Source organism: Malus domestica, chromosome 09 (genome assembly GCF_042453785.1).
Source record: "Malus domestica chromosome 09, GDT2T_hap1".
In the NCBI taxonomy this organism is placed as follows: domain Eukaryota; kingdom Viridiplantae; phylum Streptophyta; class Magnoliopsida; order Rosales; family Rosaceae; genus Malus; species Malus domestica.
This window is the reverse complement of record NC_091669.1, coordinates 1,730,583-1,747,094: the sequence shown is the minus strand read 5'-3', so window position 1 is coordinate 1,747,094 and position 16,512 is coordinate 1,730,583. Positions and strand designations below refer to the sequence as shown.

Genomic DNA, 16,512 nt, shown 5'->3' with positions numbered 1-16,512 from the left:
GTCCGCACCGAAAAATCTCTCTCTGTTTAGAGAATATAAATAAATAAATAACAAAAAGGTCAAATTAAAACGAACTCACCCACCCAATTCCGCCAAAATTAAAAATAAATAATAAAAAAATAAACGCACCGAAAACCCAAGTATACGGCCGACATTTCTATAAATAACCTATTCGATCATCCCATGGTCTCTCTCTTCCTCTCTACGCTTCTCCCCCTTCGGAAGCGTAGTTTCTCACTTTCCTCATAGCCAGGGGGTTCCGCTATCAGATCCCATCCGAGCTTTTCTCGTTCCTTCTGCTCTCCAAGGCGACGCCGTCAGGTCCGATTCTCTCCGTCGTTAACCCTCTACCTCCCGTCTCTGTAGATCTCTTAGATCTGAACGATTGCATTTTCGTTCCGTTAGGTCAATTCAAATGCGTGATTCGATTGAGTTGGTTCTAGGGTATCTTGGATGTCCGAAAAGGATAGGGAGAGAAAGTTGTGACCTTTAATTGCATGCTGTGCTTAATTTTGTAGAATGATTGATAATTGCTTGCTTTTGTTGGTTTTTGCTTTGAATTCGTTTGTTTTTGTTATTTTCTCGGGAACCAAACGGGAGATAAGCTTATTTGACACTTGTCGTTGTAAAACCCATAAATGTAATCTCCTTTTTTATTTTTTCACTTTGCCATTTGGGTCAGATTTTCTGCGGTTTTTTATGACTCTTTTTTTTTTTTTCTGTCAAACTTTTGTGCTTTAATTTTGTATCCTGTAGCTTACGTTTTTCGTGTTTTTCGAAATACTTTTCCCATAAGCATGTGATTTGCTTGACATATTCATTGATTGGTTTTATATTGATCTCAATTTGTTACTTATGTGTGCATTTTCTCCCTTTTTTTATAAATGTTATAGGGTAGTGCACTCTTCCCATGGCTGCCACTGCAACTGCCGCTGGTCCTCGATATGCTCCGGAGGACCCAACTCTTCCCAAACCATGGAGAGGACTCGTTGATGGTAAAACTGGGTATCTTTACTACTGGAACCCCGAGACCAATGTCACCCAATATGATAGGCCGACTGGCTCAGTTGCTCCATCAAAGCCTTCTTCAGCACAGTCTATAAGCTCTTCAGTTCACGTTCACCAATCTTCACAAGGACAACGTCGTCCTGATGAGGGAGATGATAGGTATGGCAGAGGCAGCAATGGTGGGTCCAAGTTTGACACAGGATCAAGAAATCAGCAGGTTAATAAGCTTGCTACTTGGGTGACTTCTTACACAGTTGCAGCTCCCTGCAACCTGCTTGGTAAACATTTTCCTATGGGAACTGATATGGTTTTCTTGATTGTGCATTAGACTGCAAGAAGTGCAACAGTGTCTTCTCATAATACCCCGAGTGGGACACTAAGTGCACATGGAGGATCTTCTTTGAAAGGAAATGGATCAGACAATGGAAGCGGTTTGTCTGCTGAGGCTTATAGTCGCCGACATGAAATATCTGTTGTTGTGAGTATTAACAAATTTCTTATACAGGCTTGATATCATAGTGTTCGTATTGTTTTTTTTTTTCTTGTTTGTATATTGTACTTGGTCATTCTGTTTAGTATCTTTTACCGTCGATCTTTTCTCCGTAGGGTCTGTGGTTTGAATCTTTATATCTTCTGCCCGCACACTTTTGCATTGGGATTGGTTGGGTTAGCCTGATCATTTTGTTGCATTAAGAATTTCTCTTGGGGTTGTGCATAATTTGTATGTGTGTATTGTTGTAGCTGTGGTTTTATAGAGTCATAGTTTGAATCTTCAATTAAAGAGTTATGGTGCAAAATGCACTGGTCTTGCACAGTGAGAGATGCTTCTCATACATGAATGTGATCAGCTGATTGTTTTAGGAGTCTTCAATGGAGTTACTTCATCACTCTTCTCTTTCTCTCTCTCTCTCTCTCTCTCGTTTGTCATTGTTATCGTTAGAGAGTATTATTATTACTTTTATTATTAAATTTTGTGGCTAGTAAGCTACTAAGGTGAATCCGTGATTTTGTTAGCTACTTGCTGTTACGCCTTTTTAAATGTTTCTTTTGTTTGTCCTGAGTGATGTTCTCGTCCCTGGCTGTCTCGTACCAACTTTTGATATACTCACAGAGTCATTTGATTTACCTCTTTTGCTAGGGTGATAATGTGCCTCCACCGTTTACTTCATTTGAATCTACTGGCTTCCCATCTGAGATTCTTAGAGAGGTATTGAATTATGCTTATGTTTTTGTGTTTCTTTTGTGTAATACTGGTGGCCATTAGTGTAAGTAACCCGAGTGTTTTGTGCAAAGTTTTGTGATTGCTAGAGGTCCAATGTTGAGTTTCAGACTCATGTTATTTATTTTGCCATTTGTACTTTTTGTCGCAGGTGCGATATTTGCTCCTGGGAGGAGCTAATGTCGTACGCTGTGCTGCCCTCTTTGTGGGGGCTTGCATTTAATTTGGAGCGCCCTTTTGCGTGGACAAATTTTTGGGAAGGGCTTTCCAAATCACCCAAGTTTGTGGCTGGGACTGCTGTTGGTGATTCAGTCTGCCACTCGGTCCGAATGAAAGAAGAGGCCTCCTCATGCTCCAGCTTGCTGTTGCAAGCTTTGGTCGCCTGCAATGGGGGTGTTGCTTCTTCTGCCATTCCACTGTTCCATAAGGCCAAAAAGAAAAAAAAATCCAAATCTTGAAGCCAGTACCTCTGCTTATGGGGGTTCCTGGAATTTTTTCTTTTTCCAGGTACAAAAAGAAGGTTTCTCTGCCCCAACTCCAATTCAAGCACAGTCTTGGCCGGTTGCTCTTCAAAGTAGAGATATAGTAGCCATTGCTAAAACTGGTTCCGGGAAGACCTTGGGGTATTTACTTCCAGGATTTATCCATCTCAAGCGTGCCCGCAATAACCCTCAGATGGGTCCAACTGTATTGGTGTTATCACCAACTAGGGAGCTGGCAACACAGATTTTAGATGAGGCAGTGAAGTTCGGGAAGTCGTCAAGGATATCTTGTGTGGTATGTATCTTCTGGTCCTTTTTATGTTTTTCCAGGATAAACAATAAAAATGTCTTCAAGAATGGTATTGTTTGATGCTGCATATGCGTTTGTGTGCATACATCATATAGTTAAATATTGTCATGCATGTGCATTTAGAGAGTTGCAATTATGGTTATTATCAAACACCAATGCTGCCTGACTCAATTTATTGGACCCTTAACTATGGACTACTCAAACTGACTCCCTAATCTAGAACCTGGCCACTGTGAAACTAGGTTGACATGCAATGACTTCATCGACCAACTTGACCTTGCTGGTTATATCAACTCAATTGGCTTTCTTCTTCAAGTTGTAATAACTTAAACGGTCACATGCCTTATAAAATCTTGTTCAATATATAAGTGGTTCATTGTGTTTTCTTTGTTTTGGGCTTTTTCCTCAGGGAAGGTAATATTTTATTATGGAGTGTTTGGGCCATGTTTCTCTCTAGAATAATTGATTATAGTGATGACCTTCTAAGGGCTTTGGCTGGTCCCCCTCTTTAGTTTTAGAATCTAATCTAGACAAGTTATTCCACCAACATCTTGAACTTTGAGATTTTTTAAGAAGTAAATGGAGGAGCTCCATTTAATTTTGTTTTATCTAATTAAATGATTTTTTTTTTTGCTTTTTTTTTGTGTGTGTATAGTGTTTGTACGGAGGAGCTCCAAAGGGTCCACAGTTGAGAGACATTGACCGAGGAGCAGATGTTGTGGTTGCCACTCCTGGTCGCTTGAATGATATTCTTGAAATGAAGAGAATCAGTCTCCATCAAGTTTCTTACTTAGTGTTGGATGAGGCTGACCGGATGCTGGACATGGGGTTTGAACCACAAATAAGGAAGATTGTGAAGGAGATACCTGCTCGTCGCCAGACCCTAATGTATACAGCAACTTGGCCAAAGGAGGTTCGGAAGATTGCAGCTGATCTGCTGGTCAAACCTGTTCAGGTTAACATTGGCAATGTTGATGAACTGGTTGCGAATAAGTCTATCACACAGGTACGTTAACTCCAGCAATGCTGTCCATGTTTTAGTCCATAGTATGTTGGTTTATCATGTGCATGTTTCCTTATATGTTAGGATATCACTCTAGGTGAACACGGTGATCAATTAAGAGTTCTAAAGAGGATAAAAATTATTTACATATTTGTTCCCTCTACCCAGTGTGGAGGACTTAACTATCAATTTTTTGTATGATTTATGTTTTGTATAGTCTTTAAATTGGCATACAGCTTAACAAAAAATCTTATCCTGTCTTACAGTATGTTGAAGTACTGACGTCAATGGAGAAGCACAGACGACTGGAGCAGCTTTTGCGATCTCAAGAGCCAGGATCGAAGATAATAATCTTTTGTTCAACCAAGAAGATGTGCGATCAACTTTCTCGCAACCTAACCCGCCAGTTTGGAGCTGCTGCAATTCATGGCGACAAATCTCAGAGTGAGAGGGATTATGTGTTGAATCAATTTCGCTCTGGAAGGACTCCAATTCTTGTAGCAACTGATGTTGCAGCTCGAGGATTGGACATCAAGGACATAAGGTTTTGTACTTCCTAGCTTATTGTCACATATTTGTTCTGTTAGAATTGAAATATATGTTGGTTCTGTGGTTTGGTGAATCACCCGTCTTTCTTTCAAATATAAGGTTTTTAGTCAAGTGGCAAGAGCAGGCAACAATTCAATTGAATTATGTGGATCCTTATTATTTTGTGGTGTTCCTTTCTGATACGAGGATTGTGTTTGTCAGGGTCATTTTAAGAACGAGTAGTTAGTTTTTGTTTTTGTTTGGCTATCTATTTAAGCAAAGTTTCCTGTGGTGTTCCTTTCTGATAGGAGGATTGTATTTGTCGTGGTAATTTTTGTTACAGGGTGGTTATCAACTACGACTTCCCTACTGGAGTAGAGGATTATGTTCACAGGATTGGGAGAACTGGAAGAGCGGGCGCCACTGGCCTGGCTTACACATTTTTCGGTGATCAGGATGCCAAGTATGCATCAGATCTCATCAAAGTTTTGGAAGGGGCTAATCAGCGTGTCCCCCCAGAAGTTCGTGAGCTAGCTTCCCGTGGTGGAGGGATGAACCGGTTCAGACGTTGGGGTTCTGGGCCCAGTGGTGGTCGTGATGGGGGTCGTGGTGGGCGAAATGATTCAAGTTATGGAGGAAGGGATGGTGGAAGGGGAGGAGGATATGGATTTACTCCCTCTTCTGGCAGGTATGGTCAAATAATTACAGTTAAATTCAGGCTGTTTAATTACATTTCTTGCTCGTTATGTCAGATGTGCTAAACATGCGATGTTAGTACTTTGAGAAGTGATGGTTGGAAATGCATTTTCTTGTATGTGACAGGTATGGTCAAACCAATGGGTATGACAGAGGCCGCAGTCCCAGCCCTGTCAAGGCGTCAGGATATAGAGCCCGTAGCCGTAGTCCTGAGAGGTTTGCCAAGGCTCTGCCAACAGGTGGAGGCTCTGCTGGTGGTTGGAGTTTCCACAAATCAATGATGGAACGGGAGAGGGAGAGGACACGGTCGTCGCCTCCACGTAAACGCAGTGCTGAGGAAGCTGAGGAGGGCATGATACATCCAGAGTAATTTCACACATCTAGCACCATCTGCTCTGGTGCTGTCGTTTGTTTTTGATGTACCCTTGCTGAACCTCCTCTCTCTCTCTCTCTCTCTCTCTCTCTCTCTCTCTCCTGGTCTCCATTTTTGGTCCTTCGATTTTTGGAAAAAAAGAAGGGAACAAATATGCAGCAGATTAATATTACTGGTTTTTTAGTTAATATTTTTACGTGTAATCAATTTGTAGTTTCTATGAAATGCAGATGAATTAATTATAGTAATCATTCGCACGTTTATTATCTAAATCTAATTCATTGTTTACATTTTGACATATTTGGCATATGACTTCTTTTGAGAGCAAATTGGACGGAAATTCACTTTTTTTTTTAGTTTTGGAGAAATTTTTCAGTACATCGGAATACGGTTTGGTTCACCAAGTGTCATAATATAAGTGATTGGAAATCTTTTTGTAAGTATTCAATCACTTTTATTACGACACTTGATATACCAGGCCATGTTCCAGCACAATGGAAAATCTTTAAATTTTGGGTGACCTACAAGTTTAGGGGTAAATTGATGGCTTAGCGTTTAAGCAATTACGTAATTCGACATTTGCTTCACCTTCAATTGAAAATTGGAAACAGATTCGGTTATGTGGGAAATTAAACCAACACAGATTCCTCCCAACAGGGGAACAAATGATGTACTTATGTGGTTGCTTGACTGGTTTAGTTCTTAGACTGTTGACATTAGGGTGAGGTCAGGCAAAGTAAAAGGCGGCAGACTAGGAAAAATTACGTCCTCTCTATGAAAGAAATTTTGGTAAGGTTGCATGACTAGTGAAGTTCGGATACTGCGTAAGTTGCGTAGAGTTGGGTGAAGTAAAACATAAGGCATTTTATGCTTTGTTTTTGTCAGAGATGTTTACAGATAACGTGGTCAGACATTCCTACTCATGTTTTCCACCTCTTTGTGGTGAGGCCAAAGTTCTTATATTTCACCTTTTGTTTACTTTTTATGTTAGTAAATACTAAACCTTCCCGGTTTCGACAACGACAAGTATTTTTAAGTCTAAACAAATCGCAACTAAAATGCTTGTTAAATTTCAGGTGGACGGTAAAATATTGCTTTATCTATTTCAGCGGTTAAAGAGACAAAAGGTACTGAATTGGGGCATGTTTGTCATGCCCAATACTGCGGAAAAATAAAGCTAATATAATTGATTTTTTTAATTTATTTACTATGCCATTTTTACTAAAAATAAAGCACATTAAAATTAAAATTAATTATTGCTAAAACACAGCCCTCACGATAAGAAGTGTAATAAGTGACCACTTATTTTTAGAGCTAATAAAATTCCCCAAATTCAATGTTATTGAGAGATTTTTCAATGTACCGGGAACATCACCCTGTATACCAAGTGTAATGATACAATTGGTTGAAAATTTAAAAAAAAAAAATCCAACTAATTATATTATGATTCTTGATGCACTGGAATGTGTTTCCGACACATTGAATTTTATTTCTAATGGAGTGTGGAATGAAAATAATATTTTTTTAAGTGACTAAATCAAGAAAATAAATAAATAACTAATATAGTCAAATAGTTTTATGCTAGAGAATGGCCTTTAACAATGTGGCAATTGCTTCGTAACGGTAGAAAAAATAAAATCCAATGCAAAATTTTTGGTAATACCTTAAATATTATAAAAATAAATATATATCCATTAAATTAGATACCAATTTAGGAGGATGCATTCAAAACTTCAGTTACAAAAAAGAAAGTGCATTGGATGGCTTGAGACAAAAATATTGTTACAAAACCCAGCTGAAAATTACTTCATTGCCCAAATACTTAGTTTATATTTTTCTTATTATTTTATGAGTCCAATTATTACAAAACTATTTTAGTTTTTTTTTAAATGGTAAGTTTCGGATATGGATGTTTTTAACTATGAGATTCAAGTACTTGAGCCTTACAGAATGCATGTATGGTCAATATTTGAGCCAATTAAAATTATGCCAAAGCAATTGATTTCCATATATACTTGTTATGAACACCTTCCAAATATGCATTTACAATTAATATGCGTGACTTAGATAAGCTAGATGAGGTGAAAAAAAATGAGAAATGCTTAGGGGACTCTCTCAAAAGTTGGACTCTTCATAGACTCTCTGTCACCTCATAGTTTAACATTAATTCTTATACTTATGTTATAAAATATTATAAAAAAAACATAAGGTGGCAGAGAGTCCATAGAGAGCCCCTTATCATTTCTCAAAAAAGATAAGAATGAAAAAAATCATTTGATAGTAAAATTATTTGGGTGGTCTTTAAGATAATTTCTTGGCTACCACTTTCTTCACTTGTAAGTTAGAGATCTTATGTTCGGTTTTCGTCAAAAGCAAAGTTGAACCACATTATTATGACTGATCCAATGTGAGGTTTAGCCTACTCTCCCATCCCCCTTAGTATATGCTATCGTTTGTTAAAAAGAAAAAAAAAAAGATAATTCCTTGGCTCCTAGCTAGCTACTTGACTCTTTCATAATTAAAATGCAGCTTTTAAGGCTACAATTTATTTAAAGGGGGCTGGAAATATGTTTTTTCTTAATTGGAAAATGCAAAAACAAATGTCATTTATGCAAAAGTGATTTAATGGGAGGCGCTTGTCTCTTAGGTATACAATTAGATTTTCGGTGTTATTTTGAGGGTATTTCTAATTGGCATTTATCGTTGGATTTGCCATCAACGACAGTAGTTTTATAAAAACTAAATACACTGTAAAACACACTATTTTGAATATGATATGCCACGTCATAAAACAGAACCATGAGCAATACATGTCCACCACGTGTCACAAACCTGTCAAAGAATTTCCCTAAAATACAAGACCAGTCTAACGACCTAATGATTATTCCTTATATATGTTTTATGTTATATTTATAAAAAAAAAAAAAAATCAATTTTTTGTTTCAAAAAAATTAGAAAAAACTATTGGTAGGGAAGTTCAATGGACACAGACTGGAAGAAATGTGAGCCCTTGGATGGTAAAGATGGCCCTACAATGCTAGAGAGGCAGTGGGGTCCGCATCGCATTTGCTCTTGCTCTCCCTCAAACCTCACTAATAAAAAACCAAGAATTAGAGCAGCTAGCGCACATTAAACCAGCCTTCCTTCTTGAGCTTTTGTTTCTCTCTCTAGAGCTCTGAAACTCTCTCTCTGTGCTTGCATGGACTACTTGGAAACCAACTTGAGAGAATTAGATAATTTTCCTTTCCTTTCCACCCTTCTCTCCGGTTCTTCAAACCCTCTGAAATTGATGAAACCAGAGAATCCACCTCCTTCCACCACCACCATCAATGGGAATATTTATTCTGTCTCTAGATCTTCCCCACCACCACCCAATTCTCCCAAGGCTTTGTTTCATCACCCCAATTCCACCATTCACGGGTTTAACTGGAATTCTCATTCCCATGAGTACAATCCCACTCCAAAGATAAATCATTTCACCACCACTGAGGCCGGTTCTTCATCCAACCCTTTCAGCAAGATTTCAACCACATGCAACACCCTTAATAATCCCCTTGAGCCTTCACCTTATACCCCAAATCATCACCACCATGATTTCGTGACATCCGATTGTAGAGAAAGCGAATCCGGGGTAATGCATGGATTTCATGGTGGTGTTAGAGGTTTTTTGGGTTATCAACCCCATCATCAAAAAATTCTTCATGACCAGCAGATGGGGGCACAGAGCTGTGTGCAGCTCCCACAACTGGTCAATTATGGTGAATTTGGGTCCTCATCAGTTCCGGCGATTCGTTTGCCTTCGGATGATATGTCATCCAACTCTATCATCGCAGAGATTGAGTTTGGGAGAAGATTCTCAGCTGATGAGAAGAACAAAAGGTTGTGTGCGAGAAGAGCCATTAAAATGCTTCAGAAGAAACCTGATATAATCAAGGGTCAATGGAGTCCCGAGGAAGACAGGTATTTTGTTTTTCTGCTTTTAGTCGATTATTTGGTTAATCAGAGTGTTGATTTATATTTTCTTCATGTATTTTTCTGAATTTGGAGGATATATGATATGCTTATCTTTATTTTTTTAATTATTAAGAGGTCAATTTTTTTTTTCTTTATGTTCTGTAAAAATTGGTAATTAACTCAGTTAAATCTATCTTTGCAGACACTTGGTGCAATTGGTTGGGCGGTTTGGAATCAAGAAGTGGTCTCAAATTGCAACTCAGCTGACAGGGAGAGTGGGAAAGCAATGTAGAGAAAGATGGCACAACCATCTGCGGCCTGACATTAGGGTTTCATCCTTTTCTCCCTAAATTCTTCACTATTTCACAAGCTTCATTAACATATAAATTACATACAACCATACATATAGCTCATTTTCATTCACTAAATTTTTGTTTCTCTTTGAAATAAAAAAACAAAAGATTTATGCAAATACATATAATTACTCATAATTTTGTTAATGTAGACAAAGATAAATAGCTAATACATATATGGCATTTGCATATATTTGGTTATATATTTATTAGAAAATACTGTAATTCTAATATTTTGACGCGTGTCGTAAAATATATAAAATTCATACACTACCTTATATGTCCGTTTATACGTTTTGTGGAGTTTTTATTGACGTTGTACTGTCTAGTATTTGTCAATATCTGCTTCACAATGCAAAAACATGCGTTTCAACCAGCGGTTAGGTTGGATTGCAGAATTTGAATTAGACTATAATAATTAACCATGACACGTTATGAATTTGCAAAGGAAAATGCTAGGTAGGTCATCTTTTTAGATCATATTTGTAAACCATGTAATGTGTCATCAATAGAAAATAGGTACGTTAATCAAATATTTAAATAATAATTCAATTATCAGTAACTACGTCATATGGTTTAAACATATAGCCTCCCTAGCATTATTCATTTTTGAAACAACCTATGTCAGGGTGGTTTATGCGTATATATCAGAATTCAAATTCATTTCGATTTTAATCAATAAATTATTAGGATCCGATTTAGACCAAAATCGGGTGAAAGTCGAACCCATTTCAAGACCTAAAATTTATTTACCTTTTTATTATAAGTCTGAATTTATATCAAATAAGTAAATTTAAAATGACTAAAATAATAAAAATATATGAATTATTATGCATTATTTATATAAATTTACTCTTCAATAAGTTACTCTTCTGTAAATATGTAGTGACTTTTGAAATTATGTAATTTGTAATGAAGTTTTTCAATCAAAAACCATTTATAATGAAGTTTAAATTCTGTAATTTACTTTTTCACATATATAAATGTTAATTATTATCATGATGAAAAAAAAAAGTATTAAGTTAATTCTGATTTGTAACAAATAATTGTTGCACCCTTTTTTCATTGCTTCCTCTCTGATTTGATGGTATTGAACTAAGGTTACAATGCATGCATGCATCTTGATTTTTCCTAGTTAAAACCCTAGAAGTATTGTAACCGGGAAAACAAAACCCTAGGACCATACATGAGCATAGGCAGTACGTGCATTGTTTTCTACTTGGACGTGCGTGTTAACAGAAAATTGACAGTTACAGATCAAATCTAGCTAGCTGGTGCATAACGTTGGTTTAAATTAATACAGTTGTTGTTTACCATATCAAATCAGCTTTTGAATTTTATATATTATCTTTTTGAAAGCATATATATTCAGTTATATGTATGTATGTATGTACTTATACAGTTATATAGAGTGCTTGAACGCAACTAATTAAATCTGTGTTGAAACTTGCAGAAAGAAATGTGGAGTGAGGAAGAGGACAAGATACTGATCGAAGCCCACAAGGAAATCGGGAATAGATGGTCAGAAATCGCCAAGATGTTGCCTGGAAGGACGGAGAACACAATTAAGAACCACTGGAATGCAACCAAGAGGAAGCAAAACTCAAAGAGGAAGAGCAACAAGCAGGACTCCAACATTAACAATTACAATGAGAACTCCATCTTGCAGGACTACATCAGGAGCTTGGTCGGTACTACTGCTACTGATACTACTGCTTCCCCTAACTCTACCGGAACAACGGAGAACAAAGCCGGGCTGTCGTCTGTGGTCTCACCTGATCATCAGTCTGGGATACACATTGATCAGAATAACATTGTCGAGAGCCCAGACGCGACCAACTCTGCGAATTGGGATCTCATGGGTTATCGTCCCGAACCTATTGACAGTGAGGCGTCCAACATGAACAACTACATGAGTGTTGGTGTTAATCTTTCTGATTTCGACAAGATTAACATGTTCAATGTTTTTGAAAGTTATGGGCTTGGTGGATACCTGCAGCAGGGAATGGCGAGCAGCAGCACTTCTAGGGTTAAGGATCTGAGCTGCAACATGGAGTATGAACTGCCATTTTTGCCACTGGAGACGAACAACTTTATGCAGGGACATGATAACCATGTCAAGAAAGAGCTGGATATTATGGAGATGCTCCATTTCAAGGGAAAGGTGTGAGCTTTCGACTTTCGTGCAGCTGCAGGAAGTGCTTTGTCGTCGGTGTTCCCCTAGCTATTTCGTATGTTTGTCATTCTGTTGTTGTTTTTGTGCGTCATTAGGCTTTCATGTTTAGAAGCGTTCAGACTTTTATTTCCTTTCAGCATTTTCATTTGGAAAGTTTAACTGGAACACAGTTGTTGATGTTGTTTTCAAACTTAAATTCAGTTTAGTTTTGTTTATGCATATTTGTCCAAATTTGCTATTTATTTATTTATAGAGGTTTTATAGGTTGCGGTTAACTGCACTTAAAGAAAATGTGAATATGTGGTCAATATGCCATTTATATACGCCGTGGTCGATATTGTTACAATTGTTGATAGGGGTGTGCTATCCACACATCCATTTTTACTTCTTACACACCCTTTGTTAATTTATGTCCGTTGATCTTCTTCAATTCATCCAATCCGACGGCAAAAAATTAAAAGGATGTGTGAGAAGTAAAAATGGGTGTGTGGATATCACACCCCTTGTTGATATTGATGTTATGTTAAAATATAGTCATTTGCTAACTATAATCTATGTAGGAGGTTTTATATTTAGCTAGAAATTCATGTGATGGATTTCTGAAGTCACGTAAACTTAAAGTGCCTAGAAAGAAAGTAAGCAATATGCATAAATGGAGATCTTGCTTATGCCATGTTGGTCGTACTAGGATCCCGCATCGCTAATAGAGTTATTAAGCCATTGTGGAAACCCTAATGTATAACGCTTCAATTTTTTGTGGATAGAGACAAGTATGCAAACTTTGGTAAAAGGATAGAAAATTAAATGGGGTGGGGCTATGCATACACTTTTTTATACCTCTCACACATTCTTTGTTAATTTAGATCATTTGTTTCTCTTCAATTTCCGACGGTCGAAAATTAAGATACAGGTGGAAGGTAAAAATGGATGTGTGCATAGCACCACCCTTAAAATGGAAGAGATTTCTGCACTCTTTCTTTCACCTTCTTCACACCTCTTAATTCAAGCCTTTGATTTATTTTATTTTTCAATTTAGTGGCTAAAAAGAGGATGGGGAGGAAGACATGCAGTAGATGGAGAGGAGTATGCAGAAACCATTTCCTAAGCAAGAACCGTATAGGAGTCTCACTAGCTAGATGTTTTGATGCAAACCGCTATATCTAGATGATCTTGTAGCTGGGTTTTGGGTTTCAAAATTATCAATGGCAACTCACGTAATAATCATTGTGCTCATAAACGCTTTGCTAGAACCGCATCTATTAAGACCCAGTTGAAATTATAATTAACAGAAAGCACTTTTAGCATTTTTATAAGCAGTCTGAACAGACCTTGAGGTGCTTTTAGCTTAATTGGTTAACAATGTTCTCTATCAATAATATAAAAGTTATTTTGGAGGCAGCAAATATATCTTTGCATACAATATGATGAGAATATATAGATCATAGAACTAATCTTTACAGTTGATGAGATGATTTTCTTTTTTGCTTCATATATATAATATATATTTACAATTCATGCACGCAACACTAACTGGGCTTTGGCTTTGTTCTCTTGGCTCTTGAATACAAGAACACTCCAGCAAGAGCAATAGCAGTCCCTGCAATATAACCCCCGTCATTGTTAGTCAAGGAACTCTGCAAGCCATGTGTAAGAATATGTCATATATGTAAATATACAAGGAACTCACCGAGGGAGTTTATCGGTGAGACGGGTGTTTGGAAGAAGATGACTGAGGAGACTATCACCACCACACGCTTCACACAGTTCCCGACTGCGTGAGTCACCGGTGAAACCATCTGCAGTATCATATAGGACACCTGCATCCCACACAACTTTGCAAATTAACCAAGCAATTATATATAAGAAGTGGACGGTAATATTTGTCCTACATTTGGTATGGCTACACATATATCCTACATTACTGATCATTTCTAACAAAGGGGAAGTCATGTTTAAGTGGATTTTGTTATTCCGTAAGAGATCGAAAAATTCACCAAAGCGTGCGATTAAGCCAAAACCGTTGGTACACTACTACTACTTAAATGTTTTAGTATAAGAAACACGTAACTTCAATTTCGGTTTAATTTAGAGAGAGTGTGAAACTATATATGTTGTCACCTGCTGGTAAGTGTGGAAGCAGAAGCCAGCCAGAAGTGATCTCACGCATAACTCTTTGATGTTCAATCCTTGGTTTGCCTGGCGTACAATATATAATTATTAAAAATAATGTGTACAGAAAAGCTAGCGGCGTTAGGAACCACGTTTAACTGCATTTTCATGAAGCACTTCTAGGAAAAGCTCTTATAAGCGTAAGTAACTCGTACAAAAGTAGTCCCAAACGGGTTTTAATAGTATTAGTACTCACAGCAGACTGCAGGTATGCAGGAGTAAATTTAACGCCTTCCAAGAGGATTGCCGAAGGAACCAACAGGATGAAGGAAATGATAGTTATCACTGAGAAGAGATTGATATTGTCCAAAGATTCCTAATTACAAAACAAAACTATTAAACCTCATGAAGGAATTCTGCAAATAAAGAAATTGCAGCTGTAGGTTAATTAGTTTTACCTCTTTCTTAACCATGAACTTCTTGCTGAGTACATTACGTGATTGGTTCGTAACATTAGAGGCCATTGCACTACCAAAACCAATCCTGTTGTCGAACATACAATAGTTAAACACTGTAAATTTGTAATTCAAGAAAAAGAGGAATTCGGCAGTGACAACGCGCTATATATCCAAGATATATACATTTAGAACTTGTTCCTTTTAGAAGACTGTAATCCAAGAAGCTGCATATAAATTTGATTCGTGCATAAATTTGTCTTCCGGGATGTCTTACCAGTTAAAAGAGGCCTCGGTGAAGGATACCAATGCCACTCCGCCTACAATTGGTACAAGAGAAGCAACAACCCAAATATTCGGCATCTGTGTGCACAGCAATCAGCATGATAAAAAAAACTGATAGTCAAATCGCTACCTCAGATTTGCAACCGCCTTCTAAAGGTTAAATCACAAGTAGGAAGAAAGAAGAACATGAAAGTTTCTTACCTCCGCAAGCAAAAGAGCAGAGAATACAACTGTGAAGAACGGCTCCATAGCTTTGATTGTGTGAGTGAAAGAAACAGCAACTTTCCCAAGACTAACGTTAGTCAATAAGTTCCCCATTGTGTGTGCCACTGCCAGTGGAAGAATTGCTGCAAGCTGCCATCCAAGTCGAAAGATTTCAAAGAGACGCAGTAGTAGTGTACTACTAATCACACCAGCATTATCCCAACTTGTATTTAACCACGTACTAGTTCGTGTTTATACAAAAAGTCTCGGTGCTATTAGTAATGAAACCACGTAGTATTCTAATCCGTTGGACATGGGACTTTACATTCGAGCAATTATAGGGAATAAGTAGGTACCTGTGAGCGAGTGAGTTTTGGTCTGGGGTGGAGGTTAAGAGCCCACATCAGGATAATCATCACAGTCCCGCAGCCGAACTGAAACGCTGTGACCGTTGCTGGAAATGGATAGACTTTCAGAACCTATGAACAAGCTCTGGCCTTCAAATTCTAGCTTCTTTTATTAGGCCAAAATCGACGAAAACAAGAAGCGAAAACATGCATTTCAAAACAAGAAAAGACAATTAAAAACATGGGGAGGGCAGATGAATAAAGACAGTGAACGCACCTGTTTGTTGTAGATGTTGAAGTAAATATTCAAAAGGTACCAAATTCCAAACATTGAACCAAGCTGAAAGGTCTTAACCAGCTCGCTCTGTTTCGAGGCCTCGTCAGCACTCCCGGGAACAGAAGCAGCCCTGACCTTCAAATGATCATATCTGTGATTTGAGAAAAGGAAGGAAGCATTGGAAGAAGAAAACGTGTAAAGAGGTGTTTGCCATGAAAGCCTGTGAACTTTAGTCAAACTGTCTTGTATCAAGGACGTCAAGGTTGAAAGCTGAGTGGCTTTAGGGATAGATTTTCGACCCGGAGGTTTGAGAAACGAGGTGGAAGGAGCCAGAGCAAGCGCAGTGCTCTGCATCTTGACCAGAAGGTTTGGAATTTGGGAAGCAAAGCAAGTGAAGAAAGAAGCTCAGGCCGCTAAAGGCTTTTAAGCCTTTGCATGAATACAAAACTGAAGGATGACGGCGGCTATGGGGGAGTAGACCAACTTCTTACAAGTCTGTATAAGATTACTTAACTTTCCGGTGAGGATCCCGCATCCTCACCAGCATCAGAAATCGAAAGGCGGTCGAGTGAGATCTAGTTGTTTCGGGGTTTTGTAAGCTAGTACTGAATGGTGCTTAGTTAGTAGTGGAACGAATGGATTGCAATCCTGTGTACTACATTTGCTGAGGCAAACATGTGGCCTTCAGCACTTCAATTTTGAGGCTGATTTCTTTTCCCTTCTGATACACCAA

The 16,512-nt window shown here is 37.9% G+C and overlaps 3 protein-coding genes across 5 annotated transcripts; 2 read left to right on the top strand and 1 right to left on the bottom strand.

Annotated features, from left to right (window-relative positions):
• The first annotated feature begins 153 nt into the window (after positions 1–153).
• Positions 154–5,867, top strand: LOC103442236 (DEAD-box ATP-dependent RNA helicase 14). The gene is made up of 9 exons (XM_008381010.4): positions 154–321; positions 894–1,225; positions 1,337–1,486; positions 2,147–2,215; positions 2,735–3,004; positions 3,675–4,025; positions 4,289–4,566; positions 4,894–5,238; positions 5,373–5,867. The coding sequence occupies exons 2-9, from the start codon at positions 911–913 to the stop codon at positions 5,614–5,616; spliced, it is 2,022 nt and encodes a 673-aa protein (XP_008379232.2). The 5' UTR covers positions 154–321; positions 894–910; the 3' UTR covers positions 5,617–5,867.
• Positions 5,868–8,818: 2,951 nt separating this feature from the next.
• LOC114826799 (transcription factor MYB98-like) lies at positions 8,819–12,096 on the top strand. The gene is made up of 3 exons (XM_070804805.1): positions 8,819–9,579; positions 9,776–9,902; positions 11,380–12,096. Exons 1-3 carry the CDS (start codon positions 8,819–8,821, stop codon positions 12,094–12,096), a joined length of 1,605 nt encoding a protein of 534 aa, XP_070660906.1.
• Positions 12,097–13,489: 1,393 nt separating this feature from the next.
• LOC103442235 (phosphoenolpyruvate/phosphate translocator 2, chloroplastic-like) lies at positions 13,490–16,488 on the bottom strand. Of its 3 annotated transcripts, none has more exons than XM_008381006.4 (9): positions 15,780–16,488; positions 15,512–15,634; positions 15,153–15,305; positions 14,944–15,029; positions 14,670–14,754; positions 14,468–14,587; positions 14,221–14,298; positions 13,790–13,919; positions 13,490–13,699 (listed from the first exon to the last, which is right to left on the bottom strand). In XM_008381006.4, exons 1-9 carry the CDS (start codon positions 16,131–16,133, stop codon positions 13,629–13,631), a joined length of 1,200 nt encoding a protein of 399 aa, XP_008379228.2. In that variant the 5' UTR covers positions 16,134–16,488; the 3' UTR covers positions 13,490–13,628. The 3 variants fall into 3 exon arrangements, with proteins under 3 accessions (XP_008379228.2, XP_008379230.2, XP_008379229.2); XM_008381008.4 differs by having other exon boundaries at positions 15,512–15,609; positions 15,780–16,444; XM_008381007.4 differs by having other exon boundaries at positions 15,512–15,668; positions 15,780–16,375.
• Positions 16,489–16,512: the final 24 nt, after the last annotated feature.

Coding starts and splice junctions, on each gene's coding strand:
- LOC103442235 (XM_008381006.4), bottom strand. CDS start 16,133: ATGCAGAGCACTGCGCTTGCTCTGGCTCCTTCCACCTCGTTTCTCAAA. Junction 15,030..15,152: donor CTGCTCTTTTGCTTGCGGAG/GTAAGAAACTTT, acceptor CTGTGCACACAG/ATGCCGAATATTTGGGTTGT. Junction 14,588..14,669: donor AGTTCATGGTTAAGAAAGAG/GTAAAACTAATT, acceptor TTTTGTAATTAG/GAATCTTTGGACAATATCAA.
- LOC114826799 (XM_070804805.1), top strand. CDS start 8,819: ATGGACTACTTGGAAACCAACTTGAGAGAATTAGATAATTTTCCTTTC. Junction 9,580..9,775: donor TGGAGTCCCGAGGAAGACAG/GTATTTTGTTTT, acceptor CTATCTTTGCAG/ACACTTGGTGCAATTGGTTG. Junction 9,903..11,379: donor ATCTGCGGCCTGACATTAGG/GTTTCATCCTTT, acceptor TGAAACTTGCAG/AAAGAAATGTGGAGTGAGGA.
- LOC103442236 (XM_008381010.4), top strand. CDS start 911: ATGGCTGCCACTGCAACTGCCGCTGGTCCTCGATATGCTCCGGAGGAC. Junction 2,216..2,734: donor CATCTGAGATTCTTAGAGAG/GTATTGAATTAT, acceptor TTCTTTTTCCAG/GTACAAAAAGAAGGTTTCTC. Junction 3,005..3,674: donor CGTCAAGGATATCTTGTGTG/GTATGTATCTTC, acceptor GTGTGTGTATAG/TGTTTGTACGGAGGAGCTCC.